This window comes from Microtus oregoni, unplaced genomic scaffold (genome assembly GCF_018167655.1).
Source record: "Microtus oregoni isolate MIOR12 unplaced genomic scaffold, Mior012 000112F_000, whole genome shotgun sequence".
Lineage (NCBI taxonomy): Eukaryota > Metazoa > Chordata > Mammalia > Rodentia > Cricetidae > Microtus > Microtus oregoni.
Genome location: NW_024544730.1, coordinates 523353 through 543203, shown reverse-complemented (window position 1 = coordinate 543203; position 19851 = coordinate 523353). Strand labels below are relative to the sequence as shown.

At 42.4% G+C, this 19851-nt stretch overlaps 1 protein-coding gene across 1 annotated transcript in view; it reads right to left on the bottom strand.

Moving 5' to 3' along the window:
- LOC121443683 (sodium/hydrogen exchanger 7) overlaps window positions 1-17887 on the bottom strand; it is a 157572-nt gene extending 139685 nt beyond the window's left edge. Inside the window, exon 1 of the mRNA XM_041645485.1 lies at window positions 17420-17887. Within this exon, the coding sequence (XP_041501419.1) occupies window positions 17420-17747 (328 nt within the window). The 5' untranslated portion in view covers window positions 17748-17887. The remainder of the gene's footprint in view (window positions 1-17419) is intronic.
- Window positions 17888-19851: the final 1964 nt, after the last annotated feature.

Here is a 19851-nt window from a genome sequence, read left to right as displayed (position 1 = left end):
ATAATTTGGAAGTGCCAGGGTATCACTGTTAGCATGGCTCCATGACAAAAGCCATTGTAACAAAAATGACTATCACTCTGCTTCTTCAGATTAATATGAACGTGAAACTGCATGCATGGTTAGTTATATTATAAAAGGTCCTTCCTTCTGTCCTATCTACCACCACATTCTCTCCCTAAATTTCAAAAAATATACCATTGGTAAGTAAGTTTATTACAAAAATAACTCAGGTGAGAATTTTTTCTTTTTTTTAATTTAATTTTATTTATTTATTTATTTATTTATTTATTAAAGATTTCTGCCTCCTCCCCGCCACCGCCTCCCATTTCCCTCCCTCTCCCCCAATCAAGTCCCCCTCCCTCGTCAGCTCGAAGAGCAATCAGGGTTCCCTGACCTGTGGGAAGTCCAAGGACCACCCACCTCCATCCAGGTCTAGTAAGGTGAGCATCCAAACTGCCTAAGCTCCCACAAAGCCAGTACGTGCAGTAGGATCAAAAACCCATTGCCATTGTTCTTGAGTTCTCAGTAGTCCTCATTGTCCGCTATGTTCAGCAAGTCTGGTTTTATCCCAGGCTTTTTCAGATCCAGGCCAGCTGGCCTTGGTGAGTTCCCGATAGAACATCCCCATTGTCTCAGTGTGTGGGTGCACCCCTCGAGGTCCTGAGTTCCTTGCTCATGCTCTCTCTCCTTCTGCTCCTGATTTGGACCTTGAGATTTCAGTCCGGTGCTGCAATGTGAGTCTCTGTCTCTATCTCTTTTCATCGCCTGATGAAGGTTAATATTCAGGAGGATGCCTATATGTTTTTCTTTGGATTCACCTTCTTATTTAGCTTCTCTAGGATCACGAATTATAGGCTCAATGTCCTTTATTTATGGCTAGAAACCAAATATGAGTGAGTACATCCCATGTTCCTCTTTTTGGGTCTGGCTTATCAGGTGAGAATTTTTGTTTCTTTTTGTGGTATTGGGAATCAAACCCAGAGCTTTACATGCATGTTCTATAACTAAGACATATCCCCAGCCTCTCATGTGAATTTTCTTTAATGCATGGATTCAACATATCAAACCCAAACAGATGTTTGTTATAATTACTTCACTTCACCTTTTACAGAAACTTCTAGAGTAGCTGCAGCTACTGCCTCAGCACCCAATCCTTTCTTCCAAGTTTGCTAATACAGATAATGGTTCCTGACCTGGATCATACAACTTTTCTCCTCTCTTCTGGTCATATCTAGACACTGCATCTACGGCACAGCAGACGAAGCCCTTGAGGGTGAATTTTATACTCCTTGAACTTAAGGGACTCAGCCAGTTTTCTGCCTTTTCTTGCTCTGCTACACATTGCAAGGAGAAACGGCAGGGGGACAGTGTGTTTTAAGGTCCCCTTCCAAGTGGCTGCCTATATGCATTCAATGAGAAGGTGGTAGGGAAGGAGAAGCCAAGGCAGGTAATTCTTCCTCTATCTCTCCATTCTCTCTCCCTCTCTGTCAGTCTCCACATCTGTCTTGCTCTCACACTCCCTGGCTACATATTCTCATAGCTGAAGCTCTCACAACACAATCCTCTCTCCAGGTCCCATGCTTAGATGTCTTCCTAGTATTCCAGGTCCTCACAAGAGGCCTTATCCCTGAGTTCTAATAAAAACAACTACCTTGTTTTGGTGTTAGTACGGGGGTTGGTAGTCATCTCTAAGCTGCTTCAATAGTCTAACTGGCATCTTTATTCTTCTGATTTTTTATCTAACAGTTGCCTCCTACTAAACTACCTGCTGGTTTTCTCCTGGCTAGACTTCATCAGCCACATCAGACCTCTACCATATTACCCTGTACTGGATAAAAATCACCACAGTTTCTCTGCGAGTTTGAGGTCAGCCTGGTCTACCGAGTGAGTTCCAGGACAGCCAGAGCTACACAGAGAAAAGCCATCACACTATCACCACCTTGTCTATCTCTCTTCCATGCCATCATAAACAATCTGCACAGTACTGCCACTGAAAAAAACAATTCCTTTATTCATACTACTGAAGAGAATGATTGTGGCTAGTTCATAGCCTACCTCTGAATGAAATCTTTTCTTTCTCTAGTTCTCTCAGAGCTAAGATGTAGCCAAGAGAGTCATAGACTAGAAAAAGACAGTTCATGGTAAGCCTGCTTCAAGTGTGTCTGTAAATACATAATCATATCTAACCACATAAACATACATAAAAAGTTCACAATTCAAGAAAAATAAATGTCAAATGATAGAATGTACATGTACAGGGTTTCAAAACTGAGAATCAGAATTTCTTTATAAACAAAAGCTTCTACTTCCAGACAAGATAGAAAATGAAGCAGGGTTTATACCTTTTTACACAAAATATATGACATGGTGGTTTTCAAAACAGTAACCATCAAGTAGTGGATGCCAATGACCCCTAGGAGATGGAAAATATGAGGCAAATTCTGTGACTGCCCAGCCTACTGTACTGATTTTGAGGGTCACAGGACAGAGAGAGGGGGAGTAAGTGAAGCCTGACAGCTGCCCAAGTCAAGAAACTCAAGAGTACAGACACAAAAATCACCTAAATGTCACTTGACAGAGAAATTTGATCTAGCTACACAAGGACAGAATTCTGGAAATCCAGAGGGGCTTTCCTTCAAGTATTAAAGGCAGATTCTCACATGCATATAGGAAGGGAAAGAGGACAATACACCCAGCAAGAGTGGTTCTAATGAAACAAACTGGAATGATATTTGATTCACAAGGCCTGTACAACAGAAGGAACATGGTCTTGCCTCAGAAGTGAGGGTAAACAGCCTATGAGCAATGATTGTTTCAGACACACCTAAGAAGTCATAGAAGATCAAATCACTTCCAAGCAAATGTACTGCACCTAGCAATTTATAGATGCCAAAAATGACTAGTGTACAACGAAGAAAAACTCTTGAAGACTGCTGGGCATGTAAAAAGGGAGGAAAATAAAACCTACAAAAATAGTCAAGTGAAACTGACCCAAATGCTAGAAGCACAAAGCAAAGACAGGTATTTAAAAACATATTATAAGATATCCCATATATTCAAAAAGTTAAACAGAGATATAAGAGCTAAATGGAACTTCAGAGTATAAGGACAAGAATTTTAAGAAATAAAATAACATACTGGATTACACTCATGGCAAATCAAGTTACAGGGAAAAAAAAACTTTAACTGGAGGGCAAAGCAATAGACACAGCCCAAAATGAAACACAGGCCAGGCAAGGTGGCACATGCCTATAATTTTAGCGCTTGGAAGGCTATGGCAGCAAAATCACAACTTTGAGCCCAGTCTGGGCTACATATTTAGACACTGTACTAAAATATACAAACAAGCAAATAAAAGCAGAAAAGACCATTCAATTCATTCTATAAAGCTAATGTTACCCCAACACACCAAAGCAGACCCTATCATTCGTAAGCATGAAAATTCTAACCAAAATTTTAACAAACCATTTCTATAATGTATTAAAAGAGTGGTGCATCCTAACCAAGTGGAGTTTATACCAGGAAGGAATCCAAAGTTTGCTATTGAAAAGTATATACTATACTGTATTCATAAGCAGGAAATGAAAAATACACAAGCATCCCAACAAGCACATGAGGGCACGTGAAAGTCTCTCACAGCCACCCCTGCTAACCGTCTCAGCAGTGTAGATAAACATTTGTCAAAATACACAGCTAACATTAATAGTTCAAGAAAAGACTTACCACAGCAGCTCTACTATTGTAATAAAATGTTCTACCTGCTACGGCTAGACAACAAAAAAAGAAATGCCACCTTTAAGCACAGCACATGGGAGGCAGACACAGGCAGATCTCTATGAGTTTGAAGCTAGCCTGGTCTACAGACTGAGTTCTAGGCTAGCCAGGACTGCATAGAAAATAAAAAAAAAGAGAGCAAAAGAAATACCCTGCAGATTAGAGAGAAATAAAACTATCATTACTCACAATATGATTGAATATGTATAAAATCTGATAGAATAATCAAAAAGCTACTGAAATTAAAATGTGAATTTAGCAACACTACAGGATATAAGATTTAGGTGCAAAAATCTATTATATGTCTATATATTTGCAACAAAGAACTGGAAATTAAAAATCATAAAAAAGAAAAATTGTAATGCCAGCTAAAATACTTAAGGATATCAGTTCACCAAATACATGAAGACCTGTACATTTAAAACTAGAAAACATTTGAGGCCAGTCTGGTCTACAGAGCTAGTTCCAGGACAGCCAGGGCTATAGAAAGAAACCTTGCCTCAAGAAAAAAAAAAACCTAGAAAACAATGCTGAGATGAAACCCCAATGCTAAAGAAACCCTAAGTAAGTGAAGAGCTGTGTCTATAATGATCATTCTCCTCAAATTAAGTACCAATTGACCATGTCAATCAAAACACCACCAAGACATTTTGCAGAGAGAAATAAGCTGACTCTGAAATTGACGTGGGAAGGTCAAAGAACTGGAACAGCTCAAGCAATCTTACAAAGAAAGAATAAAGACGCACACTATCCAATTGGAAGACCCATTATAAACCAGCAGTAAAAAAAAAACTGCAGTACTGGCAAAGACAAGTACACAGATTAGTAGATCTATAACGAACAATTCAGAGGCAGAGCTACATAACTACAGGTAATTGATTTTTGTAACTCAATAGAAACAGCAACTTTCAACAAAATACTGAAACAACTGAATGTCCTTACACACAAAAAACTTGAATCTAAACCAAAATGTCATACCATTTACAAAAACTAACTGAAAACAAATTCTAGATCTAGATGCAAAGGTATAAAATATTTAGATGAAAACAAGAGACAATCTTTTAAACCTGGGTTTAGTCAACTATAGCTTTTTAGACATGTGTCAAACAGACAATGCTGCATAAAATTTAGTTCTAAAAATGGACATGGTTAAGCTGGGTGTGGTGGTGCTAGGTGAGCTGTACAGATGCTCTAGAAAACAGTTTGGTAGTTTTCATGTGAAATGAAACCAATGACTAATCTACTACCCAGCAAGTTGCTATAAAAATGAAAACTTACATTCATTCATACAAAAACTAATATAGTAGCCCTAGTCATAACCATTCCAGATTGAAAATAATCCCAGTATCCTTCAACTGTGGTATATCCACCAAAGACAATCCCATAATGTATCTTAGGCAATAATACTCATTTTATAAAATAATTAATCCTTTTCTCAATTTTAGACAACAAATACTCCAATAAATAAAACCAAATTTAGACAATAAATATTCATTTATTAGAGAATCATAGAGAAAAGTGATTCTCAAAGGCATTGCGCTGACAATGTTAATCCCTACACATTATGTACTATTTGGCTCCATTTACATATTACACTGGAAAACACAACACTAAAGTGATAAACAGCATACCTGTGATAGTCTGATTGAACCCATAGTATGACGGTTTCCTTGTAATTTGCGTGTGTGTGTGTGTGTGTGTGTGTGTGTGTGTGTGTGTGTGTGTGTGAGAGAGAGAGAGAGAGAGAGAGAGAGAGAGAATATCACATGTTGGGGTATCTACCAGAAGAGAGTAGAGTTACAGGCAGTTGTCAGCTATTAGACGTGAATGCTGAGACCCACACTCAAGTCCACTGGGAGATCAGCAAATGCTCTTAACGACTGAGCCATCAGTCCAGTTTAATACGGTTTTTTTAAAGGGTGATGGAACAAGCCTTGCGTGATCTTTGTTCTAGTTGTGGTTACACATATCATAAAACTGCATGTAAAAAAGTTCATTTTCTTTATGATGACTTTTAAAATAAAATTAAAAACTAAAAAACAATAACAAATAAAGAGGGCATAGGTATAAAACTAAGGCAGTCTCATAAACACAAAAATCTAACAACAGTCAGCTGACATCACCTTAGTCTACAGGAAAAAAGTTCATACAACAGGCCTGATGTTGCTAGCCCTGGAATGGACTACTTTATATGAGCAATCCTTACAATAGTTCCTGGGAATGTGTCTGTGAAATGTTCTCTATGCTGCTAGTTGATAGACAATGTGATTTGTGTGCCAGTAACACTAAATTCTGTTATACTGTCCTAGGAAGATTGTTTTCACAAATGCAATTTATAGTAAACACCTGTTTTCCACCTGAGTGCCAGAAATTTCAGAGAGAGGGCTCAATCGTAGGGTAGCTGCCTAGAATGTACACGATCCTGAACTAGACCTCCTCCGCTGCAGGGCTCAAGAGAGCCTACCGAAGCAGAAATGCGAGTGTGTGTTGCCGGAGGATGAAGCTAGTCCTGTGCAGCTGGAGTTACAAACTCACACTCAACTCCCCTATGGAAGTACTTGAGAAGCGCAAACTAAACTCTTCCAGACTCCACTCATTATGAGGTTTTCCCTTGCTGATCCTTCTGTGTCCCCTTTCACTGTAATAAGTCACAGCCATGAATAAAATTGTGTCTTAATTCTAGACCTTTTCACCTAATATGCCTAAAACAGTTACCAAATGTGCTTTAAGTGGAGCTTAAAACCTGAGGCTTTCCTCAAACTATTTCTCTGAACTCCTGTCTACTCTTCATTTTCCAGTAAAACTCCAGGAAGTACCATATGCATGGTAGCTATGAACATTTGCATCAGCTCCTCAAAACACCCCATGTTTCCTATTTAAATTCAAGTAACACTAACAGCTTGCCATAAACATTACAATTGGGTTCAGCAGCAAATAGAAAACTTGCATCACTCTCATAAAGAGTACACAAGTATGCAATCCAAGCCCAACATGAAAGTGTTTCTTATTCTCATCTCTTGATCCAATGTGGCTGCTGAAGCTCCAACATCAACACTCCAAGAATCAGCCAGATAGCATGTATAAAATAAGAATCTTTGCTTTGCCTTCTGTTTCTAACCAGAACTTAGTTGTATATCTATACCTAGTGGCAGAAGCACTTTTCACTGCACAGCAACAAGCTCATCAGGCACAAGATGGAAGCTACCTGATCCTGCCTATAAATCAGTATGGACATTTGTATTATGATAATGTTCATTCTTAAAACAAACCGATTCCATGTTTTCATGATCTAACATAAGAGCAGTTCATTTTCATGCATGAAATGGGCCAGAGGAAGGAGAAGCTGGCTTTTCATGTTGTTATCAGGGATCAGGTACCTACCATCTTGGTAGGGCCATGGAATCCTCCCCTCCAACTGACAAATGGATAAAGGAAAAAGGATCACATGGGGACGACACTTATGCTAAGAAGAGCAGAGGCAATTTTTATTTTAGTATGCTTCCTATGTCAGCATATGTGCAAATGTGCTTGTGTGTGTGCAAGCACATGGAGGCCGGACGTTCACGCCAGCTGTCTTTCTCTACTGCTTTCTATCTAAGTTTTCAGAGGTCTCTCACTGAGCCCGGAGCTCAATAACTGGACTAAAATGGCTGGACATGTGCCAGCCTGATGGAGAAAGGTCATTGGTTAAATAAAAAGAAACTGCTTGGCCCTCATTGGTTAGAAGATAGGTGGGAGGAGTAAACAGAACAGAACGCTGGGAGGAAGAGGAAGTGAGCTCAGACTCCACAGCTCTCCTCTCCCGGGAGCAGGCGCCTCAGAGAGAGAGACGCCATGCTCCTGGCTCCTGGGCAGACGCGATGAAGCTTCGACCCAGGATGGACGTAGGCTAGAATCTAGCTGTGCTACATAGAATATTAGAAATGGGCTAGTCCAGGTGCAAGAGTTAGCCTAGAAGAGGCTAGATAGAAATGGGCCAAGCAGTGTTTAAAAGAATACAGTGTCCGTGTAATTATTTAGGCACATAAGCTAGAGCTAGCCATGTGGGCGGTCGGGTGCCGGGGACGCAGCCCCACCGCTCTTGTTATTACTACACCAGCCTCAGTCCAACCCCAGTACTAGGGTTGCAGACACTTATCTCTAAGCCTGATTTTTTAAAAGCTTCTTTATTGAATCTTTGGAATTTTCAAATCATGTACCCCAATTCTATTTACTTCCCACCCCCTGTATTCCTCCCTCATCCCTGTTGCACTCCCCCATGAAAGAAAACCAACCAAAGTAAGCAAGCAAGCAAACAAAAAAAAAATCATACAAACAAGAAGCACAAAACAAAAACAAATAAAACCATAAAAGAACAAAAGCCATACCCGAAATAACAAAATCTCAGCTTCTCCTTCTCTCCTGCCTCTCTATCACCTCTTCATCCATCCTTTTGGCATTAGAGGCTTCAGTGTATCAGATAATATATCCCTTTGTCCCATCAGCTTGATGAGCAACTGTACACTGCAATGTCATTGGTCTGGTTCAAGGCCTCTGGTTTTTGTACACCATCCCCACTGAATCCTCACCGGAGTTCTTCTGGGAGATCTTGTGGGTATCATTTCACAGGACCAGTCCCTTCACAAGCTCCAGCAGAATCTAGATGGACTAGATGCTAGGGTGGGTCAACCCAAGGCCCATTAGTGGGCCTGGGTGTTAGGAGGCAGGCCAGATGGAGCCACTGGGGCCACTTGCCTCTGGTGCAGAGATGGAGTCAGCTCCCCAACATGCATGCCCTCAGGGTAGCTTCATCCTCACCTGTGGTGAAATGTGGGGGCCCTCTCTCCAGAGTGCAGGGGCCAGCTCTCTTGCTACAGTGGGCAACAAGAGGTAAGACCAGTTTTCTCAGGGCAGTGAAGGAAGGGACTGGCTCAGTATAGCCCTCTGATTTCACCTCACATGATTCCTAAGGCTTCCTGTGGTACCACTGGCCACAGACATCAACAGAGCCCCAAGCTGCAGCTGGACCATGGACCCCAACATGGCTTGGCAGCAGCATAGGCATGGATGACATCCTGGCTCTGGGTGGAGGGAATGGCCACTCAGGTAGGAATGGTTCCTGCAGTTGTGTGGTAGCCAGACACTACCAAGGCCTCAGATGGTGGCCCTAACCCTGAGCCGCTATATGACCACTAGTGGCAGTGTAGGACCCAGACTTCAGGTCAGACCCCCAGGAGAAGTTAGGTCTAGATGTCACCACTGCCCCCAGCAGCACGGTGGCCCTGATACACTAGGCTCACAACCAAAATTATGTATTTTCAAAAGAACCACACACACACTATATATAGTGTTTAAGTGTATACTTTATGTAATTATTGATAGAAAAAAGGCAATGTTGCATATAATATTATCTTATCTTCTCCTACAGCACTATTATATGAACAGCTACCTTATAAGAATATCTTAAAACATCACATCTCTTTTTGAATGGCTGTATAGTATTCTTTAATTGGCATGCAGCATCATTTTACTAGTCCATGCTTGGTATTCCTTTTTTTCTGCTGCAGCAAATATTCAATGTAATATGTTAACACAAATTTCTGGAGGACAAAGGGCAAGAAGTGACGCTGCTAGATAAAAGGGAAAGGTAGGTATTAGCAAATGGCACACCAAAAGATGGAATAATACGCAATTATCCTCACCATTAACTATGCCTTCACAGATCTTAAAATTATATCTGGGTTCTTCTGAACAAGTAAACTTCAAAAAGCAAAACTTTCCAAGGAAATCGCAAAGTCTTAAGTGAAAATGAAAACTAATATTTACCAAATTATTAAGTATCAGACACTGTATCTTAACTTTTAGAATACTTTAACCCCATGGGGTAAGCAATTTTATCTCCACTTCCCAAAAGAGGAAACTAAGGTTCAGAGAACTTCCCCATCTAAAGTCATGCAGCTTTCTAAGAAGCAGACCAGCACCTGAACCCAGGGACATGGGTTACCCAAGTGAGACTACTCTAAAGTTGGGCCAAGGTGAGAGGCTCTTTTAGAGAGAATATTTGATTCACCTGAAGGAAAGTGTGCCATGTTTGTTCACAGGTTCAGATATTTCATCTTGATTGTCAGCTTGAATGGACTGACAAGCCTCTAGGATAGGTAGAGCACACCTGAGTGTGTCTCTGAGCACATTTCCAGAGGGACTAAGATCTACACTGAATGTGGGTAGCACCACCACATAGGTTGGAGATCCAGATGGAATAAAAGAGGAAGAAGGAAGGGCTGGAGAGATGGTCAGGGGTTAAGACTACTAGCTGCTCTTGCAGAGGACTGGGGTTCAATCTCCAGCACTCGCATGATGGTTCACAACCACATGTAACTCCACTTCTGGGGGATCCGATACCCTCTTCTGACCTCCACAAGCACCAGGCATACATGTGGCAAACAGATATGCATGCAGACAAAACATTCATACACACGCTAAATAAATATTTTTTAAAGAAAAAGGAAAAACCCCACAAGTGTGGTGTCTCTACCCCTGCCCTGCCACAATATTGTAAGCTGAACCACCTGCCATGATAAACTGAAATTTCTGAAACACAAAATAAATCCTTCCTCAGCTGGGTGTGGTGGTGCACACCTTTAATTCCGGCATTCCAGGAGGCAGAGGCAGAGGCAGAGGCAGATGGATATTTGTGAGTTTGAGGCCAGACTGGTCTACAAAGCAAGTTCCAGGACAGCCAGGGATATTACACAGGAAACCCTGTAAAAGGAGACTGCGCTTTCATTTACCAGCCGCCCAGACCCAAATAATTACACATTAACTGTATTAACTACAACACTGTTTGGCCAATGGCTCAGGCATATTCCTAGCTAGCTCTTACATCTTAAATTAACCCATTTCTATTCATCAATGTATCACCACAAGGTTGTAGCTTACCGGTTATGTTCTGGCATCTTTCTCCTTCAGTGGCTATATGGCATCTTCTCAACTCCACCTATCTCTCTCTCTCTCTCTCTCTCTCTCTCTCTCTCTCTCTCTCTCTCTCTCTCTCTCTCTCTTCGGATTTCCCACTAGGCTTTATTCTGCTAAGCCAATAGCCGAAATAGCTTTATTCATCAACCAATAAAAGCAACACATATACAGAAGGACATCACAGAGCAAAACCCTATCTCAAAAAAATAAAATTTAAAAATAAAAACTTCCTCCCCTAAGTTGTCTCTCTCAAAACCAGCGATAAGAAAGTTTTACTAACAGAAACGTGGTACTAGAGAAGTAGGGGCTGTCGCCATGACTACTTGGTAATATGATTCAGAAGCCTTTGGAATGTGTTTGTGAGAGAAATATGAAAACATTTGAAGCTGTGGAGTAAGAAGCCTAGACTGCTGTAAACAGAATTTTGGGGCTGAGTAGAGTGGGAGCTCAGAAGACCAGGATGCATACAGAATGCTACAAAGTTTCAGATGGAAACAAAGATTCTACTAGCAATTGGATCAGAAGACATTCATGTTACATGCTGGCAAACAAATTGTCTATACTTTTATACATGTCCTGAGACTTTTATAGAAAACTGTCTTTAAAAACAATGAACAAATTCATCTGAAGAAAGAGGTTCTAGAGCAGCAGTAGCAGCATGCAGGATGTAGAATGGATGCTGCTGGAAGCTCCTAGCCAGGTTTACAGTGAGGATCAGAAGAAAAAGACAAGTCTGAAAACCTTAAAGGTCCAAGAAAAGATATAGCATAGAAAGGAATGACGTCTGAAGAGATTAAAATAATTTAAAAGTAGGGATTGAAGAGAATGCTCTATAGTTAACAGTATTTCCAGAAGATCTGAGTTCAGCTCCCAGCAGCCATGTCAGGTGGCTCAAGACTGCCCACAATTTCAGCTTCATCAAATACAACACACTCTTATTCCACCTCTAGCACCTGCACACATGTGACACACATACACACACACATACACACAAATACACATTGAAAACAAAAATCTTTTAAAAGTCTTTCAATCCAAGCAGAGGTGGTGTAAACCTTTAATCTCAGCATTTGGGAGGCAGAGGCAGGCGCATCTCTATGAGTTCGAGGCCAGCCTGGTCTACGAAAGAAGTTCCAGGACAGGTAGGGCTGTTACAGAGAGAAATCCTTTCTCAAAAAACAAAACGAACAAGTCTTTCAAAAGAATCCACGTATTTTGTAACAACAACAATGAGAAAAAAATACAGAGGGTATCTTTGGAATTGACCAAACCCCCCCCAAAAAAATTGGAGTCTCAAAGGGAGTTTGTCGCTTTTCTAGTTTTGTGTGCAAGTGGAATGAGCTTCAGAGTCATTGAAGCTTCCTCCCAGACTTCAAAGGAATAGCTGGGAAGCTCGGTAATATGCAGCAGGCAGCCCTCAAGAGGGCAATGTATGAAATTGGGAGAATTAAATAAAAGATGCAATGCAGAGCCCAGAATATTGGAGACGACTAGAAAGGTTGGAAGCAGGAGGCACAGCCAGCTCAAGAGAAAATCCATGTGCTATACGACCAGCAAGGCTATAGGGGTAGGGCTACCAACTCCTCCGACCTCATGGCACAGCACAACACATGCCACACCGCCACATGCCACAGGTGCTAGACAGAAAGCTCGAGGGTTTCCCTGCAGACTTTCAGTCTTGCTCTTGTCTGATCCTTCTTTTCTATTTCCCTATCCTCCTTTTTAGAATAGGTAATCTCCTCTGTGCCATTATTCTACAGGGGCTCACAGCTAAGAGTTGATTTCATTCTTCAGAGGAAATTTGGACTTGAACTTTTAAGCAGTGCTGGAACTATTGAGACTGGGGGTTTTGGAGATGGACTAAATCTAATTTACAATATGAGTTATGAGCCTTTAGCGGTGCAATGTTATGAATGAAAGAGATGTGTTTGTGTACTGTGGCTCAACCAATAAACTTGTAAAGAAGGGTTAACTATGATCATAATATGACTGGACAGAGAAGCACCTAGAATGCTGAAATGTACCTTTGGATGTATCTGTGAAGGTGTTTCCAGAGAGGATAATCTAAGAAAGACTTCCTCTGAAAGTAGGCAACACTATTCCATGGATGGGGAACTGGATTAAATAAAAAGGGGGGAGGGAGAAATAGCCAATTCAGCAGGCACACTCTCTGCTTCCTGGGCAACATAACGAAAACCCCTGTGCTCCACTAAGCCCTCCACACTATGGCAGGCTGAAATCATGGAGATAAAACCAATCCTTCTCCCTTAAGTCGTTTCTCTCTGGTATTTGGTCAAAGCAATGAGAATCTCACCAACACAGATGCCCAAATGTAAGACTAATGTTCCTACATCATATTTGATCCTTTCATACTTTGTCTGGAAGGTCGACTCTCAGGCTGTGCTTAGCAACATCAACAGAGCAGCAGCAAGGAACCCACAACCCAAAAAACTTTGCAATGGCTGACCAATAAGTCTTCAGAAAGCTGGCAGACATGGAAAAAGGAGAATTAAGAAGCAGGTGGCGGGCTAGTGTCGTCTACAGATATTTTGGATACACGTCATTTGTCACAAAAACACTATAGAGGAAGTAGAACTACTGTAAACATGAGAACCACAATTAACTGACAGGCTATTTATGCCACCTTCCCCTGCCTCAAAAATTTGTTATTTCGGCTGTGCAAACATGCAGGACCCTGTAACTTCCGAGACAACTGGAAGCTCCCTAGTGCAATGGAACAGGGTAGACTGGTGCCATGCTTCACACAGATATCTACAGCTGGCATGTTCAAACTCCCTAGAAAGTCAGGTCTGGGAATACTGTGCCTAGTAGCACCCTGGCCTCTTGTCAGGGATGAATGCACTATCCTTAGTACTTGTCTTTTACTACAAATGCTAAACATTCACAATATATCTCTTACTGTCTTTAGGTCCTTTGTACCGAAACATATACTTACTACTACAAGATCTATTGGTGTAAATTCCTAACGAAATAACTACTCCCTGGGGACAATGGGATGGCATACCATGATATAAATAGGGAGAAGTGGGTGTCACATTCAGTGATTTAAGAAACACACACATCACAACTGATACAGAAAGGAGGCATAGACATGCTACTAGGTAATTACACTTCTACAGTTCAAAAACCAAAATGCACAAATAAGTACATAACGACATCTCCCTTCCGCTCAAAAGTCACAGCTACCAGCCGGGCGGTGGTGGCGCACGCCTTTAATCCCAGCACTCGGGAGACAGAGGCAAGCGGATCTCTGTGAGTTCGAGACCAGCCTGGTCTACAAGAGCTAGTGCCAGGACAGGAACCAAAAGCTACGGAGAAACCCTGTCTCGAAAAATAAAAAAAAAAAAAGTCATAGCTACCAAGGTTCTGTCCCCTAAGGAAACCAATGAATAGTCCATTACATATACTTCCATAGATATTTATAACTATACTAGTTTATTTGTTTAATACTAAATCTATTCCTCTCAAAATAAATATCAGTTCAATAGAAAAAGGTGGGAAACTCCTGGGTATTTACTCAAAGGACTCCAAGACAAGAGATCCCTGCACATCCATGCTTACTGCAGCAGGACTCACAACAGCTAAACTATGGAACCAACTTAGGTGTCTGTCGTCAGAAAAAGTGGATAAAGAAAATGTGCTACATATACACAATGGAATTTTACTCATCCATGAATAATGAAATTATGTGGTGTGCAGTAGCAGATTATCACGATAAGTAAATTAAGTCAGACTCAAGAAGACAAATATTGCATATTTTCTCTCATTTGTGAATCCCAGACTTTATAGATATAACAAAAACTCATGACATGAAAATAGAAGCTTGAATGTCTAAAACAGTGGTTCTCAAGATGTAGGCTGTGATCCCTTTGGCAAACCTCTGTCTCCAAAACTATTTACATTAGAATTCATAAAAATAGCAAAATTACAGTTATGAAGTAGCATTTTGGGGTGGGGGTCACCACAATGTGAGGAACTGTATTAAAGGGTCACAGCATTAGGAAAGCTGGGGGAAGAAAGGGAAAGAGCAGGAGGAGAAAAAAGTAGAGGACAGCAGGGGATGAGGAAAACACTGTCAAAATACATTAATTACTTGTGTCAAATGTTCTTAAGAAAACCAGTAATATGTACAATGAATATATGCCAATAAAATAGATTACAGGAAAGAGACTTTTCAAACTTGAAGGGTTTTGGATTTCAAAATTGAACATTTTAATTCATAAAAATTTCTGAAGTTAAATTGTAGCTTCCAGAAATTAATATGCATACCCAGGGCAGAGCAGATCCTCAACAAGTATATCCCTAAGCCTTCCTGACCTTTATTACTCAGAGACAAGAGGACAACTACTCACTTCCTCTATGGATACTGAGAAATAAATCAGATTTCTTTGTCTGTGGGCAGATGCATGTGTGAGCACAGGTGTGTTCATGTGTGTACACTAAGGCACATCTGCAGAGTCAGAGACTCCTGCCTTATTACTCTAATAATCTTAAGTACATAGTGGAAAATTTAGTAATCAATTAAAATTAGAATTCAGATTTTGATCGAGAATTGAAACAGAAGATCAAATGTCCTGGAAAGAAATGTTTTCTCACAATTACAAACAACCCAAATCAACATATTAATATTTGACATAACCCAGGAATTCACACTTTGACAAAATAAATTTCTCATACATTTAAAAGCCATAGAAGAAAATGCCACAGGTATATCATGAGATTTAGAACATGACTATCCACAAAATGAAAGAGCACACTGGCATGTGGCCCCAATTACTGAAAAAGTGAGGTGACTTTCTGAAGTATATATGAGTGCAAGAAAAGCCTACTGTTGTTTTTAAGCCTTATGATAAAGATGGCTGGAGCTGGGTGTGGTAGCTCACACGCGCAATCCCAGTACTCAGAAGGCTGAGGCAGGAGGACTGCCCTAAATTCAAGGCCAACCAAGGCTACACAGTAAATTTCAGGACAGTCTAGGCTACTCTGCAAGACCCTGTCTCGAGCAAAATCCAAAGATAAAAATTACTGAATTCTATGAACATAGAATAATCCTCAGAACACATATTTTTATCCCCATTTATTTTGTCTTTGAGCATGCATTTATGAGTCTGTCAAATGTACTACCTATTTCTCACTGTTCTTTAAGGAGTTGGTTCTGAGACCTATAAGATAAATATATGCTCATAGCTTTGTATAAACATACAAAGGCAGTCCTTCATTTCCAACATGGCTCTGAGGCAATCGTCTAAGATGGCGGCATATTTCAATTCCTCACTCACTATCTGCCCAGGAAACATCTCGGTTTACATGCTTTCCTCATGTCATTGATTTGTTACCAACTAAAACAAACTACAGAGGCTCCTTGATCAAGTATGGAGGCCAAAGTCTGGCCTGAGACTTGTGATTTCCCATAACCACCTAGATTTTTGATTTTACGGTTTCAAAATCTGTTTAGGTCACTACTTCCAAACTGAAAGACTCCCAACTAGTCCCTTATACAATTTGTTTGAAAGGGTTTGGTAGCCATAAGCCCTGGTTAGTAATAACTAACCAAGAACCATGAGACCCAAAAGGTCCAGGACCAAGGGTAATTCACACATTTAAAGTTAAGAAATTAAAGATTAATTTCTATTCGTCAGGGATTCCTGGGTAAAAACTGGAGTATACTGTGATGAAGAATAATGCTCTGGCTTGGGAGACAGTTCTGAAGGGGGGCTCTTTTATTTCATTGGAGAATGCTGGTTTGGGGCTTCCACACCCCTGAATTAAGTTTGGAGTGACTGGGGTGGGAGCGAACGACAGGAGGCACAGAGAGAAAAAAGGATGACTCAGATTGTGACTGTTATTATCCCCGTCATAACCCTGTCCACGCAACATGCTGTGTACTATTCAATCCAGAAAGGAAAGTGATATCAGCCCATCCTTAACAAAAGAATCAAAACCATCACTTTTCCCTCCATACACTCAAAAATGTTTCTTCAAAGTTGCTCCTTGTTACCAATTTAGGGGTAGAAGAGCTACCCTTGGCTTGCAGAAAGCAAGGAAATAGGTATAACTTCCCAAGGGACATTAAGGATTCCTGTCTCAATAGTTAGGCCTGACATAGTGGTGTCACTACATTGAGTCCTAGACCACACTCACCTTTCATTCCTCCTCGGACATTATTGACAAGAGATAAAGAGAACACAGCCCTCAGAAGTGAGCCCCTACCTGGAATGACCATCATGGGCAGCCCAAAGTCAAGACTCACATTCAGACCTCTTTCTCACCCCTCTGGGGCCTGTCCCCTGGCGCGGCACAGCTCCCTGAGAAATCACCCACCTCCTGCCCCTGTGTCCTCTACAGATCTAAACTGGGGTAGGAAAGGGGATCAAGGCTGATGGAGAGGGGCACAACAGAAACATAATCAAGCAGAGGGGCTAAGAGATCTCCTCTGTGTCTTTCATCTTGGTTCCTGGTAAAGAAACGTTGAAATGGGACAAAAATGCTTTTAAGCATAGCACAAAGTCATAAAAATGCAGACAGTTGACCTTGGAAAGCCACAGCGTCTCAGCTGGAAACGCAAAAGAAGAAACTCCTTGGGAAGTGAAGCCAGAGAACTGTGCGGCAACCCGGAGGAGCACAGCCGGCCGCCCAAGGGATGTTGGCCGGGCAGTGGCAGGGAACTCACCATAGATCATGGCCAGCCCGGTCTCGTGCAGGAAGCGCACCCGGCGGTGCTTGAAGAGCCAGATGGTGAGGATGGTGAGGGTGAGCAGCAGGATGAAGGTGAGCAGGCTCACGCTGTCCTGCCGGTGGCTTTCCTCCGCCTCCTTCTCGGTGGCGAGCTCCTCCATGGCGCTGCTGTCCTCAGCCGCCGCCCCAGAGGAGGAGGCCGCGGCCCCGAGCCGCAGCCCCCGACCCAGCAGCACTGGCAACAGTGGCAGCAGCAGCAGCCGCGGCGCCAACGTCCAAACAGCCCTCCCTGGACCGGGGTGCGCCGCGTCACTAGGCTCCATGACTCCGGGGCTGCCCGCGCCTCTTTCACGCGGGGACCAGCAACAGCCCGCGCAGTCGTCGGCAGCTTCCCGCGGTGCCGACCTAGCCCGTGGCTCCAGCCGCAGCTCCTCCTCCTGCCGCTAGCGCCCGGCCAGGGCTGCGCCAAGCTGCGGGGGAGGGGCGCTCGCAGTGCGCAGGATCCCCAAGCGCCGCCCCCCGCCCGCGCACCTGTTCGTCGTCGTTGTCGTCGTGCCCCCCCCCCCCCCCCGCCCTGGCCTAGAGCACGGCCACCCGGCTGTCCGGGTGGGGCGGGCTCTGTCCTCCTTCTCCGCCAGGCGGGCAGCCAGCCCTTTGGTGGCGCCGCGCTGACCGTCCTGTCCAGGAGTCCCTGGTCAGACCGTCTGGGGTCTGCTAACCAGTTTCTGGGTAGTAGCCCTCACGCTACCTAAAAGGGACTGCAGAGGTCACTTGCTCCTGGCAAGAAACAGCAGCTGGGACTGACTCGCTGCGAGATCTCCAGTCCTGTTCCTAGCGCCACCGCTAGGAGTTTGGTGTCACGCGGGTGTGTGGCCTCTGTGAGCCCAGCAAAGTGGGGCCTCCCAGGAGTTACAAAACCATATTACTGTTCTCACACACACACACACACACACACACACACACACACACACACACACACAGAGAGAGAGAGAGAGAGAGAGAGAGAGAGAGAGAGAGAGAGAGGCCCCTTTTGTCACCTTTTGGAGTATAGGGACTCCCCCAGAGTCTTCCAGGCATTATTCAAATAAGGATAGGTAATGGCAATCGGTGAGAGCGATGAAATAAGTAACTCCATCATTAGACTTCAACTAATTCCTTGCGGAAAAGAGGGTTGAATTGGAGGGAACTAAGAACTCTTGCCATTCTGAGAAGAAGAGTGGCCAATGGTCAGCCCTAAGGAGGGTGGGAGGGGCAATTTATCATGATGATACTTTTAATGTTATCTTCCTGTTAACTCAGAAAACAGGTGAGTCTTTACTTGAACATTAGGGTCAAGCCCAACTCAGAATTATGACAAGGTCTTCAGAGATAAAAACCTCTTGGAAGAAATCCTAATAACTAGAGTTTTCAACCCACCTTGTTTCTCTAGTCAAGAAAGAAAAGAAAGCTGAACACGTCAGTCACTGCCTGTTGTCAAGCACTCTATTCACATTTACTGAATCTCTCTCCCCACCAACTGCCCATGCTCTCTCCTCCAAACTCCAGGAGTTTGCAGCAAGAGGATTTGCTGAAGAAGATAGGAAATCTGTTCAGAACACCACCATCCTCCTCTAGGTGAGCATTTAGCCAAGACTACTTAGTGCCTCTTCACATCATGGAATCTCTTCATCTTGATTTTAGCCAGGATCTTTTCCTACTCCACCATAAATACAAAAGAAACTGCAAATAAGAACCATCTAGCTGAGCCTAGGCAATGCCTGAAACCGAGATAATGAAATGATTGTTGCTATGTTCATAGACCTTACGTTACTATTTGATGACAGCTTCTTCCACAGCAATAGACAACCAAAAGATTAATCATTACATAAAGTGATTGCCTCAAGAAGAACATGAAAAAACTCACCTGATATTCACACATATACACCAAAGACTCCATTAGCTATACATATTTATATATGCAATCTATCTTATTCAACCCAGAGATTTGGATTCCAATTAACACAGATTAATACACTCAACTGTGTGATTCTCTCTGGGTGTGGTGGCACACCTCTATAAATCCCAGCTACTCGAGAGGCTGAGGTGAGAAGAATTGAATCAGGAATTCAAGGCTAGCCTGGGCAACAAAGCAAGATCCAATGCAGCCCAGAACACCTGAGGAGAACGCATAGTGAAGCCATTTAAACATTCTGAAATGAAGACAACAGGGAACTTCATGAAGAACACCGGAGTTGAACCCAACTCAATACCAGACTCAAGCAAACCTAGAAGGGTGAATAGACATGGACAAAAAGAGCTCCAGAAAAAGGGGAAATAGGTCTCCTAATGTTCAAAGAACATAGAAGAAATACCATTTAAGTTTTTTCTTTGTTCTTTCCTGTACTGTGGCAGCTGCATTGGTTAAAAAAAGAATGCCGTACCCTCATG